The 18,426-nt window shown below is 44.4% G+C and overlaps 2 protein-coding genes across 8 annotated transcripts in view; one reads left to right on the forward strand and one right to left on the reverse strand.

Annotated features, from left to right (window-relative positions):
* The window catches only part of FAM168B (family with sequence similarity 168 member B), a 79,503-nt gene extending 64,261 nt beyond the window's left edge, over window positions 1-15,242 (forward strand). For 5 of the 6 annotated variants that reach the window (XM_049889057.1, XM_049889052.1, XM_049889054.1 and 2 more), the window contains 4 exons: window positions 9,203-9,345; window positions 9,471-9,648; window positions 10,636-10,761; window positions 11,294-15,242. In XM_049889057.1, the coding sequence (XP_049745014.1) occupies window positions 9,203-9,345; window positions 9,471-9,648; window positions 10,636-10,748 (434 nt within the window). In that variant the 3' untranslated portion in view covers window positions 10,749-10,761; window positions 11,294-15,242. The remainder of the gene's footprint in view (window positions 1-9,202; window positions 9,346-9,470; window positions 9,649-10,635; window positions 10,762-11,293) is intronic. The other variant, XM_049889055.1, reaches the window with a different exon arrangement.
* A 708-nt stretch (window positions 15,243-15,950) lies between these two features.
* The window catches only part of ARHGEF4 (Rho guanine nucleotide exchange factor 4), a 126,043-nt gene continuing 123,567 nt past the window's right edge, over window positions 15,951-18,426 (reverse strand). Inside the window, exons 10-11 of one of the 2 annotated variants that reach the window (XM_049889048.1) lie at window positions 17,788-17,938; window positions 15,951-17,406 (exon numbers count right to left, since the gene is read on the reverse strand). In XM_049889048.1, the coding sequence (XP_049745005.1) occupies window positions 17,355-17,406; window positions 17,788-17,938 (203 nt within the window). In that variant the 3' untranslated portion in view covers window positions 15,951-17,354. The remainder of the gene's footprint in view (window positions 17,407-17,787; window positions 17,939-18,426) is intronic. The other variant, XM_049889047.1, reaches the window with a different exon arrangement.

Raw genomic sequence — 18,426 nt, forward strand, 5'->3', positions numbered from 1 at the left:
GTAAGGAAGAAGTGAAACTGTCCCTAATTGTGGATGACATGATACTATACATAGAAAACCCAAAAGACTCCATGAAAAAACCGCTGGAACTAATAGACTTAGTAGAGTCACAGGATACAATATAAACTACAAAAATCAGTTGGATTCCTATACACAGATAAGGAGAATGACGAACAGGAAATCAGGAAAATGTTACCATTTGTAATAGCCCCTAAAATAGTTCGGAATAAATCTAACCAGGGGTGTAAAAGACCTATGAAAAGAAAACTGCAAAACACTACTGCAAGTAACCGAAAGAGATCTGCATAAATGGAAAAGTATACCATTCCAATGGATAGTTAGACTCAGCATTGTGAAAATAAGAATTCTGCCCAAAGCAGTCTACCAGTAGAATGCAATCCTGGTCCTTTTACCAACAACATTTTTTAAAGAGATGGAAAAACTGATCGTTAACTTTATATGGATAGGGAAGAGGCCCTGCATAAGTAAAGCACCACTGAAGAAAAATAAAGTAGGTCTTGCATTACCTAACTTCAGAACCTACCATGCAGTTATGGTAGTCAAAACACTCTGCTACTGGTACAACGACAGATACATTGACCCTGGAATAGAATTGAAAAACCAGATGTAAATCTGTCTACCTATGGTCACCTGATCTTCGACAAGGGCCCAAAGTCAATTAAATGTGGAAAAGACAGTCTTTTAACAAATCCTGCTGGCAGAATTGTATGTCCATCTGCAAAAAATTGAAACAGGACCCATACCTCACACCATACACAAAAACGAATTCAAAATGGATCAAAGACCTAAATATAAAACAAAAAAACTATAAAGGTCATAAAAAATAGGATCAACACTGGAGGCCCTAATACACAGCATTAAGAGGATAGACACCAAAAGTAACAATACAAAACCTCCAGAAGATAGGCTAGATAACTGGGATCTTCTAAAAATTAAACCCTTATGCTCATCAAAATACTTCACCCAAAGAGTAAAAAGAGAATCTACAGACTCGGGGGCAGGGAGGGGAAATTTGGCTGTGACAAATCTGACAAAGGTCTAATCTCTAAAAATCTACAGGAAAACCCAACACCTCTACAACAAAGACACAAAAAATCCAATTAAAAAATGGGCAAAGGAAATGAACAGACACTTCACCAAAGAAGACATACAAGCAGCTAAAAGACACAGGAGGAAATGCTGGCGATCACTAGCTGTTAGAGAAATGCACATCAAAACCATAATGAGATACCGTCTCACCCTGGCATTACTGGCAGGAATCAAAACAAAACAAAACAGAAAATAACAGATGTTGGAGAGGCTGCGGGGAGGTTGGAACTCTTAGGCACTGCTGGTGGGAATGCAAAATGGTACAACCATTTTGGAAAACAATATGGCGCTTCTTTAGAAAGCTAGAAATAGAAATACTGTGTGATCCAGGAATCCCACTCCTAGGAATGTATCGTAGAAAAATAAGAGCCATCACAAGAATACCCATATGCACACCCATGTTCATTGCAGCATTGTTCACAATAGCAAAAACATGGAAACAACCTAGATGCCCATTAGCAGTTGAATGGATAAGAAAACTATGGTACATACACACAATAGAGTACTACACAACGATAGAGGACAGTGATGAATCTGTGAAGCATCTCACAACATAGATGATTCTGGAGGGCATTAATGCTGAGTGAAGTAAGACAACCACAAAAGGACAAATAGCCCACTATTGTAGAAACTCATGGAAAGGTTTACACACAAAAAGAAAAAATCTTTGATGGTTTTGAGGGAGGGGAGGGGTGGGGATGGAAAAACTAAATAGATAATAGGTAAGTGATAACTTTGGTGGAGGGTAAGACAAGACACAGTGCAGGGGAAGCCAGCACACCTTGTCGAAGGCAAGGTCGTGGAAGCTCCACACATACATCCAAACTCCCTGAGGGACTGAATTGCTGTGCTGAGGGCTGTGGCGACCATGGTCTCAGGGAACATCTAGCTCAATTTGGCATAACATAGTTTATAAAGAAAATATTCTACATTCTGCTTCTGTGAGTTGTGTCTGGGGTCTTAAAAGCCTGTGAGCGGCCATTGAAAATACCCCACTGGTCTTGTACTGTCTGGAGCAAGGGGGAACGAAGAAAACCAAAGACACAGGGAAAGATTATTCCAAAGGATTCATGGGCCACAACTTCCATATCCTCCTCCAGGCTGAGTATAAGCACAACTAGATGGCACCTGGCTGCCACCACCGACTGCTCTGACAGGGATCACAATGGAGGGGTTGTGGACAGAGCTGGAGAAAAATGTAGAACAAAATTGTAACTTAGGAAAAAAGGACCAGACTTGCTGATTTGACAGAGACTGGAGAAACCCTGAGAGTATGGCCCTCTAGATGCTCTTTTAGCTGAGTAATGAAGTCACTCCTAAAGGTTAGACAGGCCCATAAGACAAAACAAGATTAAAGGGGCATGTGAGCCCAGGGGCAAGGAATAGAAGGTGGGAGAGAGCATGATAGCTGGTAATAGGAACCCTAGGGAGAGTGTTAATAACATGGGGTTATCATGGGGTTGGTAACCAGTGTGATAAAATAATATGTGAACTAACTGTTTAATGAGAAGTCAATTTATTCTGTAAGCCTTCCTCTAAAGTACAGTAATAAAGAAAAAGAAAAAAAAATGGCGTATAATCATTCTCAAACTTATAAGGAAAGTGTATTTTCAAACGGAAAAAAAAACGCAAAAGAAAAAAATGAAATGTGCTAAATGAAAACAGAACTTGAAGATATGGAAAATTTGTCATACAAAAAAAGGACGCGTGCCCTAAAATTTTCACCAAGGAGGTGGCTGTACAATCTTTTGTTTTTAAAAGAGATTAAGCCTGTGACTGATGAATCTAACCAACTACCGCAGCAGAAAACCTATCAGCTTAGCCTGAAAGGAACAGAGCAAGAATGAAAGGACAGAATACCCTTTGGAAAGCAGAAGGCAGGAAGCAGGCCACAGGTGCTACATCTGTTGTTCTCCAAGGAGAAGACCACCCTTAGAGCAACTTGGAGATCAGCAGAACTGTTAGAAGGAGCATGTGAAGCAGGGCTGCCTTGATTTCAAATGGTGGAACCACAACCTGCTGGAATTCAAAGTGTGGGGCCACAGTTTTTTTATTTCCAAGTGACAGATCTTCACCAAATGGGTTCTGGAGTGTGTTGCTACTGTTCAGGAGTATCAGGGGGATGGGGCTGCTGTCCAAAGCTAAGGGTGTGGTGCTGCTGTGCCCAAGGGGCAGGAGAAGAACGCCTGCCCAAGGCTGCTTGGCGGGGTTACTACTCAGATGGGCTGGAAGATTGTGGCTACCCAAAGCCGAGGAAGCAGAGTTTGCCATCCTACTGGGCCAGGAAAGTGAAGTTGAATGCAAGGGACTTGCACCCAGAATCCAGAGAGTGTGGCCAATACTCAGTCTGGAGGGTGGGGCCATTGCCCAGATGTTCTCAGAGAAGAGAGGATTATTTTCCAGCCTTAAGCATTAATGTAATGTGTTCTGTGGGGTTTTGGACTAGCTGGACCTTTTTAGCCCTTCTTTCCCTTCAGTTTTTCCCATTTGTAATAGAAATGTTTACCTCGTGCCCATTCTACCATTGTACTTTGGAATCAGACAACTTGTGTTCAATATTTCATAGGTACACAGAGGAAGAGGAATTTTTCACAGAATGGAATATGCCTAACATCTCACCCATATTTGATTTTAGATGATTTAGAAGATAAGATTTTGAACTTCAGGATTTGGGGATGGTGTGATGGGATGAGTGTGTTTTGCATGTGGATTTATTTGGGCCAAAGGGGGGAATATTAATGGATTGAATCGTGTCCCCCCAAAATATGTATTGTAAATCCTAACCTGTGGTGGAGCCCTGGTGGCATAGTGGTTAAGAGCTCACCTGCTAACCAAAAGGTCTGCAGTTCAGATCCACTATCCACTCCTTGGAAACCCTGTGGGGCAGTTCTGTTTTATCCTGTTGGGTCAGTATGAGTTAGAACTGACTTGATGGCACCTAACAACAACAACATGCCTTCGGTTATAATTCCATTTGGGAATGGGTTGTCTTTGTTAATGAGACAGGATTAAGCCCCCCTAAAAACCAAACCCGGTGCAGTCGTGTCAAGTCCGACTCATAGTCAGACCGTATAGGACAGGTTAGAACTGCCTCATATGGTTTCCAAGGAGCACCTGGTGAATTCAAACATCCCCACCTCTTGGTTAGCAGGCGTAGCTCTTAACCACTATGCCACCAGGGTCTACAGAGACAGAATTAGTGTAGCGTTTTTTTTTATACCTTGAGTCAATCTCTTTTGAGATATAAAAGTGATTAAACAAGCAAAGAGAAGCAGAGATGAGGGAAGAGAGATGCCAAGCCACATGAAGATCGTCCGGGAGCAGAAACTTGGAAGAGACAAGGACCTTCCCACAGAGTTCACAGAGAAAGCCTTCTGGTAGAGCCGGCACCCTTTATTTGGACTTCTAGACTTGTAAACTGTTCAACAATAAATTTTTGTTTGTTAAAGCCATCTACTAGTGGTATTTCTGTTGTAGCAGCACTAGATAACTCAGACAGACCCCTTATCCAATGTGTTGTTTCTGAAGATTTTTTCCCGGTTTGTAGGTTATCTTTTTACATTTTTGATAAATTCTTTTGATGAGCGTATTTAATTTTTATGAGGTCCTGTTTATCTAATTTGTCTTCTGCTATTGGTGCATTCATGTTTGTTAGCCCATTTTTAAAAAAAGATTAGGTTCCATTGTTTTGTCTCTGTTGTCTTACAGGAACTTTATAGGTTTAGGTTTGACAGTTTAGGTCTCAGATCCATTTTGAGTTTGTTTTTGTGTATGGTGTGAGATATGGGCTCTGTTTCATTTTTCTGCAAGTGGGTATCCAGTTTTGCCAGCACCATTTATTCAAAGAGACTGTTTATTCCCCCATTGAATAGACTTTGACCCCTTGTTGAAAATCAGTTGTCCATAAATGGATTTATTTCTGGATTCTCAATTCTGTTTCACTGGTGTATGTGCTTACCATTGAAACGGTAACAGGCTATTTTGATTACATAAAAAAAAAAAAAAAAACCAAACCCTAGCCGTCGAGTCGATTCCAACTCATAGCGACCCTATAGGACAGAGTAGAACTGCCCCGTAGAGTTTCCAAGGAGCGCCTGGCGGATTTGAACTGCCGACCTTTAGGTTAGCAGCTGTAGCACTTAACCGCTGCGCCACCAGGGTTTCCTTGATTACAGTGGCTGTGTAGTATGTATTGACATCAGAGAGTGTGAGGCCTCTGACCTCGTTCTTCTTGAATATTGCTTTGGCTATCCGGGGCCTCTTTCCTTTCCATACCAAATTGGTTATTAGTTTTTCCATTTTAGTAAAGAACAGTGGGATTTGTATCAGGATTGCGTTGTATCGCTGGGGTTTGGGGGAGGTAATATTGACATTTTCACAATATTAAGTCTTCTAATCTATGAGCACAGAATGTCCTTCCATTTATGTAGGTCTCTTTTAGTCCATTTTAGTAGGGTTTTTATAATTTTCATTGTGTAAGGCTCTCATGTCCCTGATGAGGTTAATTCCTAACTATTTTATCGTTTTGGGGTTATTGTAAATGGTGGTGTTTTCTTGATTTCTTTTTCAGAGTATTCCTCGTTAATGTTCATTGTAAAGGAACAACTGATTTTTGTGTGGCTACCTAATTTTTTAATTTTAAGTTTAAATTTTTTTAATACTCAGCTCATTGTTTAAATATGAGGGGTATAGTTTTATACACAAAACACACATCTTAACGTTCAGTTAGATGAGTTTTGACGGATATATATACTAATGTAACCACCACCCCAAAGTATGGAATGTTTTTATCATCCCAGCAACTCGTCTTCCCGTTTCTTCAGATCAAACCCCACTTTCTGACTTATACCACTGTAGACAAATAAGTTTTACCTGTTGTTAGATGTCATTTAAATGGATTCAACACTGTTTTTATTCATGTCCGGCTTCTTTGACTCAGCTCGATGACTTGAGATTCATTCATGCTGTTTGTTGCGTGTATTCATTTTTTCATTTTTATTGCTAAGTAGTATTTCATTGTATGGATGTATCGCAATTTATCTACTTTCCTGTGGATAAAAATTGGGATTATTTGCCGTTTTTGGTTATTAAGAGTAAATCTGGTAGACTTTTTTTTTTTTTACAGGTCTTGTCATGGGCATATGCTTTTATTTTTCTAGGGGATTTTAGCACTGAAATTGCTGGGTCATGTAGAAAGTAACTATGAGAAACTATCAGTTTCCCAGTGTCATTGCACTGTTTTATCCTCCCATGGACTGGGCTTGGAGTGTTGCACTTGCTCTGCGTTTCCACCAACATTTGTATGTCACTCTTTTATTTTGCCAGCCATTCATATTTGTGAGGCCTTGAGGTATAACGTACATGTGCTGAAAATCACTCTTTTTAAGTGTATAATCTGATGTGTTTGGACAGATATATAACAAACCCACAGTCAATATTTTCATTCCACCTAAAGAGTCCCTTGTGCCTCTCTGACCTCTGACAACCACTGACTTGCTTTTTTACACTGTGGATTAGATTTGTCTTCCCTGGATATTCATATCAGTGGAATCATACAGCATGTATTCTTATGTCTGGTTTGTTTTTGGTTAATATAATGCTTTTGAAATATATCCATGTTTTGGTGTGTTCTTTATTTTTTTATATATAGCTTTATTTTAAGAATATACACAGCAAAATACATACTAATTCAACAGTTTCTTCATGTGCTATTTATTGACATTGATCACATTCTTCAAGTTGTGTAGCCATTCTCACTCTCATTTTGTGAGTTGTTCCTCCCGTAGTAACATAAATTTACTGTCTCCTAAGGTTCCTATCTTTCGAGTTGCTGTTGGCAGTCTGATCCCATACAGATAGTTCTTAAAAGAGCATAATGCTCAAGGCAGACTTCTTTACTAGTTAAGCTAAACTGTTGTTTGGTTTTAAGACTTTAGGGGATATTTTTGGTTTAAAGTTTATCTTAGGGCAGTGGTTCTAGGAATTCATCCAACCTACATGACTCCAGGAAGTCTAGAGTCCATGAGAATTTGAAATTCTGGTCTATATTTTCCCCCTGTTGATCGGAATTCTCCTATGGAATCTTTGATCAAAATGTTCGGTAAGGGCAGCCGGGCACCATCCAATTCTTCTGGTCTCATGGCAAAGGAGGCAGTTGTTCATGGAGGTGATTAGCCACACATTCCATATCCTCCTGCTGTTCCTGACCCTCCTTCTTCTTCTGTTGCTTGAATAGAAACCAATTGTTGTGCCTGGGATGGCTACTTGAAAGCTTTGAAGACCCCAGGTACTACATATTGAACTAGGAGGTAGAACAGAAGCACCAAACATGTTATTAGGCCAGTTAACTGTGATGTCCCATGAAACCATCATACCAAACCTGCAAACCAAGAAACCAAATCCCCTGAGGTTTTTGGTTATACATAAGTAGCCTCACCAGCTACTCTTTGTTATTGTTGTAAGTGTATCCTGCAGCTTTTGCCAATTCAACTTTTTACAGGTGTACGACTGATAGTCAGCAATTATAATAATCAGCTCTGCAACCCTACACTTAGTCATTGTGATATTTCTGTCACAGTTACCCCACCTGCCCCTTCCCTCCCACCCGTGGTAACCACTAATAAATTTTGTTTTCTGTGCGTTTGTCTTTTCTTGTCTTTTTATATAAGTAAGGCCATATGGTATTTGTCTGTTTATGATTGACTTCTATCACTCTGCATAATGTCTTCCAGCTCCATTCATATTTTACCATGTATCAAGACTTGGTTTTTCATACTGGCTGAGTACTATTCCATTGTATGTATGTACCATGTTTTGTTTATCCATTCATCTATTGATAGGCATTTAGGCTGTATCTTCCTTGAGGCTGTTGTAAATAGTGCTGCAGTGAGCATTGGTGTGCAAGTCTCTTCTGCGTCTTTCACATGTTTTAGGTATATACACTTTGTTCTTTTTTTTTTATTGCTGAGTATTATCATATGATATACCACAGTTTATCTATTCATCTGTTGCTGAACATTTGGGCTGGTCCCAGTTTTTGGTTTTTATGAGTAAAGCTGCTTTGCACATAGCTGTCCAGAGACCCTCTCTTTAAAAAAAAAAACACAAGATAAACCCTGATCTCTGTTGGGGTCGAGAAGGGCATTGGCCTTATGTGGGGTCAGGACAGGGAGCCAGGCGCTTCACTGCTCCCTGGATGGACTGTCCCAGCCATTCTTCAGATCAGAGCTCCATCAACAGCTGGACGCAAGTACCAACAGTTTCTAGGCCTTTGGGGAGGGGGCCCATGGTCTAAATTGCTTCTCGACTCCCTTGCTGCTGGCTGAGGAACAGTTTTCTTGAGTCTGCTGAATCACTTCCCACCTCTGCTTTTTAGGTTCAAGAATACTGTCTTCTCCTCTGTTTTTGCTATGTGTGGCTTTATGTCTTTTTATTTTTTAATCTGTTTTACTGTCATTTTATGTAGTTTTAGGTGGGGTCATAAGCACATGTCTATGTTCAGCTGACTCTGTTGACCTGAAATTCTTTTTAAACATAGAGTGTTTAGCCAGTCTCATGGTTTTTTAAAACTTTCTTCTTTTGTTTTTGCTGTACTAAACAACATGGGATGAATGAACATGCCTACAGTTAAGGCTTTGTACATATCTATGCTTATTTAAGACAAATTTCTAGAAGTGGAATTGTGGAATGTATAAAAGATATGCATACTTCCAGTGCCAAATATTTCCCCAGAAGGGCCATACCAGTTTATATTCCAACAGGACAGGACACTTATTTCCTGTTCTGTGTATGTAGGAGCATACTGTGCAGAACTTTTTTCTTTCACCTCCTTTCCTCCTTTCCAAACAGCCTCTGTGATACACACACATTCTCTCTCTGTCAGTATGTTATGAAATAAGAATGTCAGTGGAGGGGGGTTGTGGCCGTAGGTTTGTCAGCTCTTGATTCAGGTCCAGGCCTAGAGTGTTGCCCTACCCTTCTCTGCACACTCAGTCCTTTCTTTGAGCCTGGCACAGGTTGTGAATGTATGAGCCTGGCACAGGTTGTGGTGAATGCGTGTTTGAACTAAGGCCATTGGGCTTCTTTATTTCAGGTTACACTCCTGGCACACCTTACAAAGTGTCCTGTTCACCCACCAGCGGGACGGTGCCGCCATACTCCTCCTCCCCTAACCCTTACCAGACTGCCGTGTACCCTGTGCGAAGTGCCTACCCCCAACAGAGCCCATACGCACAGGTAAGGCTCGGGTGTGTGCTCTGGGCCTCTCTGACACTCCATATGTGCAATGAGTCTGCTCCATCTGTGCTGTGACCCATGGGGAGTGGGATCCTCTGGCAGCTGTCTCTCTCCTTCTTCCACAGCAGGGCACGTACTACACACAACCCCTCTATGCAGCACCCCCTCACGTCATCCACCACACCACCGTGGTGCAGCCCAACGGCATGCCGGCGACCGTGTACCCTGCACCCATCCCCCCTCCCAGAGGCAACGGAGTGACCATGGGCATGGTGGCTGGGACCACTATGGCCATGTCAGCTGGTGAGTCGTTGTTCTTGGCTGTGTTGAGAGAGGGGGTATGAGAGTGGTGGGAGGGCAGGACTCGCTAATGCTCTCTCACCCTTGGCTCAAGTTTTCCGTGGCTGTGGTTGTGTGGAAGAACATATAATTCTTTTGAGAAGGAACAGCAAATTATTTTTCTTACCTCCCTTCCTTCCCTTGGTTTGGAGTGTAGGCTAGCACTCTTCAGATTTATTATCCCACTTTGTCCGTGAGCTGCTGTGTCTGGCAGTAGGAAAAGGAGTGCCAATACCCTCAACACATAAAGCTTGAGCAGAAGGGGCACACTGTTGCAGGTGGAGCTTCCCTCTTGCATGTTCACATTAGTGTGGGCTGTCTTTGTGGGCCAGCTGTGTTAATGAGAAGATTGTTAGGAACCTAGGAAAGCTGGGCTTGGGTTAATAGAAATGACAGCTGCGTGCAGGAATCCTTTGGCATTCGTGTGCTTCACTTCCCAAGGCCTCCCATAGGTTAGGAAGTAAGTCATGGTGAGATGAGACTCCTCACTGGGATGGTCCCAATTATGGAACCGTGGAGCCCCTGGTAAAGGTGGCATCCTGCGAATGTGAGTTGGGTTAAGCCCAACATGAGTCACGTATAGCTGGGAGCTCATGTCCGCACAAGGCGTACTTGGTTGCCCGTGACTGGAATTCTTTTTTTAATACTGTTCTTTGTTTTATTAGACTGTTTCAGTGTAAGGAATTTGTGCCAGGGCAAAAAGCATTTCAGGATAACATTTGTGTTTCTGCCCTGAGTCTCGATTTTGTTCGGGTTTCCCACACTTAACTCTCAAGGCAGAGGAGACTGGGGCACAGATAGAAACTGTGTTGGAGTTTAGGCCACAAGGAGCTCTGGTTCCAGGCGGCATGGCATTGTGGTGGTGAAGTTGGCCTTACTTGCAGTGGCTCCAGCCAGTCTCCTGTGTGGATGCTGCTACTGGCCAGTGAGATGTGCTGTTCTTTCTTCTAGGCACCCTACTGACAGCTCACTCCCCAACTCCTGTCGCCCCCCACCCAGTCACTGTGCCAACATACCGGGCCCCAGGAACACCCACCTACAGCTACGTGCCCCCTCAGTGGTGATCACTCTGCAAATGTAAGTGACCGACAAAGGCCCGGGTTGGCTCTTGACTGAAGAGCATCTCTTCAGGAGAGAATGCCAAGCTTACTGCATGTTTAGCATACCAGGTAGAGAGATGTTACCTAACCATTGATCCAAGGACAAGGCAGTTTTTAAACTTTTGTTCTTACTGGAACTAGAAGAAGTAAGAAGAAAGAGGAGAAACCATTGTGTACTTACTATATTTACTATCCACTTTGTTCCTTACCCGACTCTCTGCTCTGATTCACATACCTGCCTTCTGTGGCCCTCTGACCCCTGTCTTAACCAGGTGCTGAGGTGTGTGTGGATGCTTAGGGACCTGGTGGGAGGATCTGTGATGCACACAGGAACCTTCATGTACTGTGACCTTTCTTTCCCCACCATGTTGGCTCTGTGGGATGATTCTGCCCTTCGTGGTCCTAGTGGATTTCATCCTCTTTCCTTTAAGACTAATTTCAGACTTCCTCTTCTGAGCGGTGGTGCCAGAGGAGCTCTGTGTGACTACGTGTCTTTTCTCTCCCCCCAGGTTTGGATGGAGCTGTGCAGTCACATTGAGGTTTCACAGCTGGTGCTGCAGGCCTCGTGCCTCCAACAGGGACTCTCTTCTTAATGCTCTCGACACTTAGCTAAACACGATGACATTCTGGCCCAGCAGGTCCCAGCGTTGGTAGTCTTCAGCTAACTCTGTGGGTTGGTTTTAAAGCAAATCCTGTTTCGTGGACTGTGTGGCAATTTTTTTTAGCTAACTATAATGATAAAAGGGAGTATTAATCTATTCTGAACCATATCTAGTTGAATGCATGTTTTAAAAAAACCACAAAAACAAAGCTTGCTCAATCTACCTGCAGTGACTGATGCAAAACCATCATATGCAAAATCCAAAGGAATGGAAAAGTATTTTACAACTTGTATCACTAATGCACTGTTGTAATGTATGCAGAGTCTTAAAGTTATAAGTGTAAAAGTGAATTTCTCCATAGAGCACCTAAAATACGCTAGATGATTCTTCAGCCTTTTGGGTTGGTGTGGTTGCCAGTTAGGACCATAGACTTTAGTTTTCAGTGATTTTTTTCTTTCACATTGACTGCACTGGGGGAGTAAGTCACAGGAGGGGCAGAGTCAAGAGGAGGCTGCAGCTGCCTGGGGTGTGGCATGCCGGCTTCCCAGCCCCTTCTGTCCCCCCCTTTCCATGTGGGTGTGGTGGGGTCAGTGTGGTGTGGACATTCTTAAAGACCATCACCAAACAGTTGTGTGGCCGGTACATTTAGGGGCAGAGCGGTGGTTGATGTGTAAGCAGAGGAACTTTCTCTGCTATCAAAATTTTTGTTACAAATCTCTTACAAATTAGACATGCTGTTTTCTTTATCTGTAGTGGAAAAGGCCTGTGTAGAATTAAACTATTTCCCTGGCGGGGAAGACCTGTAAAAGAGGAGCCATCGCACTTGGAGGAGGCATTGACCTCTGCTGTATTTAGCTTAAAGAATCATTCCTTCTTTTTTCCTGAGAAATCCTGAGTCAGCTGAAGAACGTGGAGGCTTTGCCGCTCCCTCCCTTCCCCCACATACACACACACAAAAAGAAGGGCAAAGATTATGTGTTATGAAGAATATATATATTTAAGAATTATGAAAAGGGAACAAACCTATTTAAAATTCCTCATGTTTCTTGTAGACTGAGTATGCATTGTGTCAGGGCTCCTGTAATTTCTCCTGGGGTTGTCCCCCCTGGTGATGCGTCCTCTGAGACTGGCTGGGGGGGAATGAGAGAGTGAAGGGGTAATGTCTGCGGTCCGGGAGATTTCTTCTGCCATCTCTTCTTGCAACTGAGGGTGTTTAGCATGAAACAAGGTTGGACCGCAAGAAGGGAATGCATTTATGGCCGCCATGATGATCAGGAAGGAATTTTGATCTTAAAATCTGAATATTGCACATAAGAAATCAGGAGGATATAGATGCATTTTTGTTTTCCTAAGTACGCCGAACTTAAAATGATGGGAGTGCTTTTTTCTGTGTTCTCAGATGTAGTCGGGGTGGCGATGGAAATTGTGTTCCCTTTTAGTGGTCTTTAGGGCTGTGGGGCTGGCATCTTGTTTACACCCCGATGGTGGTTTTCAGTGCTGTATTTGGGGGAAGGGTTTCTGCTCTCATGTCTCTGGCAGCTAGGTCACGGGCTCTGATGCTGGTTGGGAGGTCGCCCCACTAGTGGTCAGCCCTGGTTGGTGGGCAGGACACCTGACCACTGAGCCTTTGGTAATCTTTATTTTTTATAGTACGTAGTCTTCATAATTTTTTTTTCACATTTATTTTATAACAACTTTAGGAATATTTTTGCATGGATCATTGTAAATAAAATTCCTTATTCCTGATATCTATTAACATAGAGTGTTTAAATTGCTTTATGAGCACTTAACCCACCTTAGCGTGTGTGTGTAGCAGACATTTACCCCAGGTACACAGTTAGAATCTGTTCATTTTTTCAAGTCTGTGTTGATGATTCCTCTTGCGTAGTTAATGGGTTTGCTTGCAATATTAACAGGTTCTAAGGGTTCCAGGGGCTGACCCGACTGATAGAGAAGTCGGTTTTCCCAGATTAGGAATAATAGATTAGAAGATATTTACGATTTTAGTGTGTATTTAAACAAAAACCCCAAACAATAAAAAGCAGAAAACCACACACACAACTTCCTGTAAGAGGTGTAGTCATTTGAATTCAGGATAAGAAGCTATCTAGGATGTCTCTTCAGACTTGCTTGGATGCTGGCACACACGGGGTGAGTGTTTTCACAAGCGCTGAATTAAACTTCAAGAGAAAGATGAGCGGGTTGCATTTCTTTCTTTTACATCAGCTTCATAAACACTTCTCTTCCCCTTTATAATTTTTAATTTTTTTTCCCTTTTGTGAAGTTGAGTTGGGAGGCTGTTTATCAAACACTTTGCATTATGGAATGCATCCATGAGGAAGTCTTTTCAGTTTTGAAATTATCAGGGCATCAGCTATCAATAAATACCTTATGATGATAAAAGGTAGAGCTTGTCAGGTAAGAATCTAGGCATATGAATAGTAACAAAACTCTCACAGACAGTAATTTCAGCAGCATTTAACTCCAGTACCATTGAGTACAACTTGGGTCAAACTTCTGTTAAAAAGTTGTGTAATTTGAGATCCCAAGCACAGTAGTGGAAGATTCTGAGAAATTTTGCTTTTTCGCATATGATATTCCTGATTTGAGAGTCTTTCAGCTGAATTATGGCTCTTTTAGAAGCTAAAGCAGGCAAGCAAAAGGGCCTGATTCCTGTAGACATGGATGACGTCATGGATGTTTTAGAAAATCTTGTTATACAACTTACAACCCAAGGTCCGCGGGGTTATTACGTCAGATGTGTAGATGCTGCTGTTTCTGTGTTAATGGAAATCTGGTTTGGATCTGGACTGAGTTGCTGTGTGTTCAGCAGACTGGCCTGCTGCCTCGGAGAAGGAGGCCAGCATTGGCTGGGCCATTCGTGGAGCAGCCAGGCTCATCAGTACGGAGGCCCTTCAGAACCTTTTGAGTCTCCAGTGTAGGTAGCGTCATTAGGCCCATCAGTGGCTATTCTGGGACACTGTTTATTGAGTGCTATGCAAACTTAGTATTTACAGGACATGAGAGAGCCTGCCCTCCCCAAGTTGGGCACACAGTTCCTTGCTCCACCGAGTAGCATCACCTGGCTGTAATAAATGAGGCCTGAAGGTGATTTGCGTGTGTCTTTTGGGGACACTCCAGTAATGAGGGAAAATACATTCTTAAAGATAATGCAAAACGTACTAATACCTGGTAGTATTGCTCACATTTGGTTTCTCTGAGGGTGCCAGGGGGAAAGTGGTGTACACCAGCTATGTAAATACTAAGGTCTGTTCTAAATGGTATGTACAGACTTCTTTACCTGCCCATTTTAAACATTTGAAAACAGTATTAACTGACCATTTGCGCCACTTCCTCCTCATCCGGCAGCTAATGGCCTAACTAAACAGGACAGGATACCTTGTCTGACATTCTAGTGGATGCAAGGGTAGGTTCCAGGGAGTACAGCATCACTAGCTTCGGGGAGCATGAAGTAAGGGCAGCTTCTGGTTCTCTCTGGTGCTTTTGGGGGTGGGGGGAGGGTCTCAAAAGAGGAATGCAGTGGGGCTTAAGGGAGGGGGCAGAATGCTTAGCTCCCCTCTCTACATCTCAGATTTTTGTGTGTGTCAGCGTACATTTTCCTGAATTGTGTATTATTCAGCCTAAGCTTTCTGAAGGTGCAGTAGACTCTTGAATATACTGCAGGTAATTCTCTGAGGGGAGGGTCTGATCATTTCAGGTAGAAAACTGTGATGTTGCTCTTAGATAAACCTGTTGGGAAGGTTTGACCCTTTCTTCCACCTCCACTTCATTTGAGGAACAGAAAACCTGTGGGGATAGTCTTATTTTTGATCCACAGGACTAGAGGTTAGTCGGGATTCCCTGTCCACTGCAGACAGGGAGACCAGAGGCAAAAGAAACCTTTCTGGGCATCTCTGTCTAGGGAGTCCAAGAGGAGCTTCAGGAGACAGCGTGTGCTCCTAGTCATCTTCCTGCACGGTTTTGGGCCACTGGAGGTGACAGGTGTCAGTCTTGGCCTCCTGGAGCCAATATGGAAGTCTTCTTGCATGGTGGTGGTGCCCAGCAGGCCACTGGCCCCTCAGAGTGCCTCCTGTGGCTCCTTGTGCAGACTAGTGGTCAGGAATGCTGTGGCCAGATAGAAGAGCAGCTGTCCTGCGCTCCTGGCAGGGTTGCTGTGACGGCCACTTTGAGAGAGGCCCCAAGGAGCCTTATGGGTTGTGTTTAAACAGGAAATGGGGTTTTTTTTTGTTGTTGTTTTTTTGTTTTAATGACTTAAATACTGTTTCCTAGACCATTCTATTGGTACTTTTTTTACGCTTAAGTCAGCATTGTCTTCCGGTGTTAAAGGCGTCCCTCACCTCTGCATTGAACTTACTGTGTCAATACAAAGGAATGGAGAAATCCATCCTGAGCCAGTTCAATTATGTGTAAATTCTTCCTATTTTAATTTTTTATGCAATCTGATGAGTAGATGAGCTCAGATTTAAAATTCTTAAAAGCACGTTTATCGTAACAAGAATTGTTATGTATTAATACTGCAGTTTTCAATAAAGATTGACTTGTGTTGCATATTCTGTTTTTCTTCGTTTTTCTGTAGGTACTTTGTTTAGAGGTAGCTTGGCATGACTGGGAGGTGTTGTAGCTTCTGGTCTCAAGGTAGGAGACTATCTGGGGTTTCAGGAAGAAAGCCCTTGCTGTCTTCAGCCCCTCAGTGACCTTGGCAGTGAATAAGGGTGTGAAGGACCGTTTCCCAGGGGGTGAAAGGAAGGGAAACAGCCCTGCACACCTGCTCTCCTAGGTCATGTGATGCACCTCCTCCTGGGAAATCAAATTCCTCCCCATTTCACAGATGAGGATGCTGAGCCCCCAAAAGATTAAGTTTCACCGCTCCCCCAGACTCATTTCCCCACTTCAGCGAACTGTAGTTTCTGGGAAGCAGCCTTCCTTGAATCCCTGGGCTTCTGGGCCCTTTGAGGAAGGGGGCTGAGCCAGTTTCATCCCTCACCGGAACAGGGTCTGGGCACATACCAGGCTAACCCTGGCCCTGCTCTCCCCCTTCATTGTCCCAGTTCTCCCCAGCTCCTTGTGGCCTCCCTGGAGCCTGTCCTGCCACCTTAGCATGTCTCATCAAGGGCCTGACCGCTGTGGTCTACAACCAGGATGAGCCCCCCGCCCCCGACAACTCCCTTCAGGCTGTGGGGCTCATTCCTTCTCTTCAAAGTAAGAACTAGGGTAGAGATGGGATAATGGGGGCAAAAAGGAACAGGGCATGTTGAGGAAAAATACAAACACCCAACAGGAGACACAGTGACTGGCAGCTAGGTTACTTTTCACAAGATTTCTTTATGAAATTTTGTTCCGGCTTGGAGAAGGTTTAGTGCAAGAGTGACTGTACATGCTGCTGAGCTCCCCTGGGCTGGGGTGGGCCCTTGGCATCCGCACACTCCTTGATCCTTGCTGGGACTCCTCCTCCACAGTCCTGCCTGGGGTTGACAGGCACTAGATGCTGGGTTGCAGGATTCAGTCCTTATGGCTTCTCACGCTTGGGGGTAAGGCAATCTTTCTGTGTCACTAACAGTTCTTTTTCTCCATAGTTAGAAAACAAAACAAAATCCAAACAAGGAAAATAGGAACCAGGTTCAGGAGTCAGCCCACAGCTACAGATGGACTGGCTACAAACTCTAATAGCACAGCTGACTACAGTTTTCTTTTCTTCCCACTGTAAATAAACACAGATGAAGAGAGTGTCCAGCAGCCAGGAGTGTCCAGAGAAGGGTGGGGAAAAACAGGTGGGCTCTGGGCCAGATGTCTAGGCACAGAGTTCCTGTTTCCCATTCTCAGGCTGTAGTGCTTGACACCACTGGCAGGGGCTGGGGCCTGCAAGGATGGTAGAGGGCTGTGCAGGCAGCTAAGGGCCCAAGCATCTTTCCCTCCTGCCCAGAGAAAGCAGGAGGAGGTGGAGGGATGATCAGATTTCCAAAGAAGAGGGTCCAAAGTGGCCACAGTGTTTTGGCCCAGGGCTGCAAGAGGAGAAGGTGGGGGAACTCTGAGGCAGGGCTTTCAGGTCCAAAGCAGAGCTGGCAAAAGGCCCTGCACAGGAGTCAGGCAGGCCTGTGGGGTGGGGTGGGGGGGTGGGGTGCTGCATGTGTTGGGGCACCCCCTGCTGTCCTGGCACCGTCTCCAAGTGTGGTAAGACAGAACCTGGCTCACTCCTGGCAGCATCCAGAATCCCTTTGCCTCAGCCCTACTCACTTCCAGTTTGCAAAATAAACAGGCAAAGGAAAGCTGGATATGGAGGACGCAGCAGAAGAGCTGAAGCACCGTAGTGCATCGTGGCCCTTTGCTGAGGCAGTCCAAAGTGCTGTTGGGCCGGGTGCAGGGAGTGAGGGTGTGAGGCTCACTTTCGGAAGGGTGTCAGCCGGCTGATGCTGTGCCAGAAGGTAGACGGCTTCCGCTTGGGCTCTGCCAGCACCAAGACTTGCTGCTGGGGGGGTAGGCCGGCCGGCAGTGCTGGGTGCTTCTGGCGTGTCAGGTAGTAGGGCCGGCTGGTGGCTGGGCAGAGGGAAGATGACACAAGCGGGTCACATGGCACAGGGCAGAGTGGCAGCCTGCGCTGTGGGAGGGGTGGACCTGGGCCCGTTCCATGGCTCTGCCTTAGGTCTCCCACAGGTGACAGCTCTGCCACACAAAAGACTTGCTTCAGCAGGGTTTGGGCTGACTATATCCAGGGGCCACCTGGGCCACCAATGAGCTGCTGGCACATGCCCTGCCCTTCTGTGGCCTTCAGAGGTGATGGTAGGAGTGCTGGGAAGATGAAGGCTCTGGACTCCTCCATGGCGTGTGCCATTGACATTTTGGGGCTCCAGGCCTGAGGGAGTGGGGCCGTTTGCTCCTTTGCAGGGAGCTGTGCAGGTCAGTGAGGTGCTGTGGGCTGCCTGCTTTGTCACTGGCAGCCCCTCAGTCACCAACCTTCAGGGGCAGACACCTGGTCATGGCTCGTGTCAGGATGGGTGTGTGTGGCCCAGGAGATGGGAACAGGG

This window comes from Elephas maximus, chromosome 6, assembly GCF_024166365.1.
Source record: "Elephas maximus indicus isolate mEleMax1 chromosome 6, mEleMax1 primary haplotype, whole genome shotgun sequence".
NCBI lineage: Eukaryota > Metazoa > Chordata > Mammalia > Proboscidea > Elephantidae > Elephas > Elephas maximus.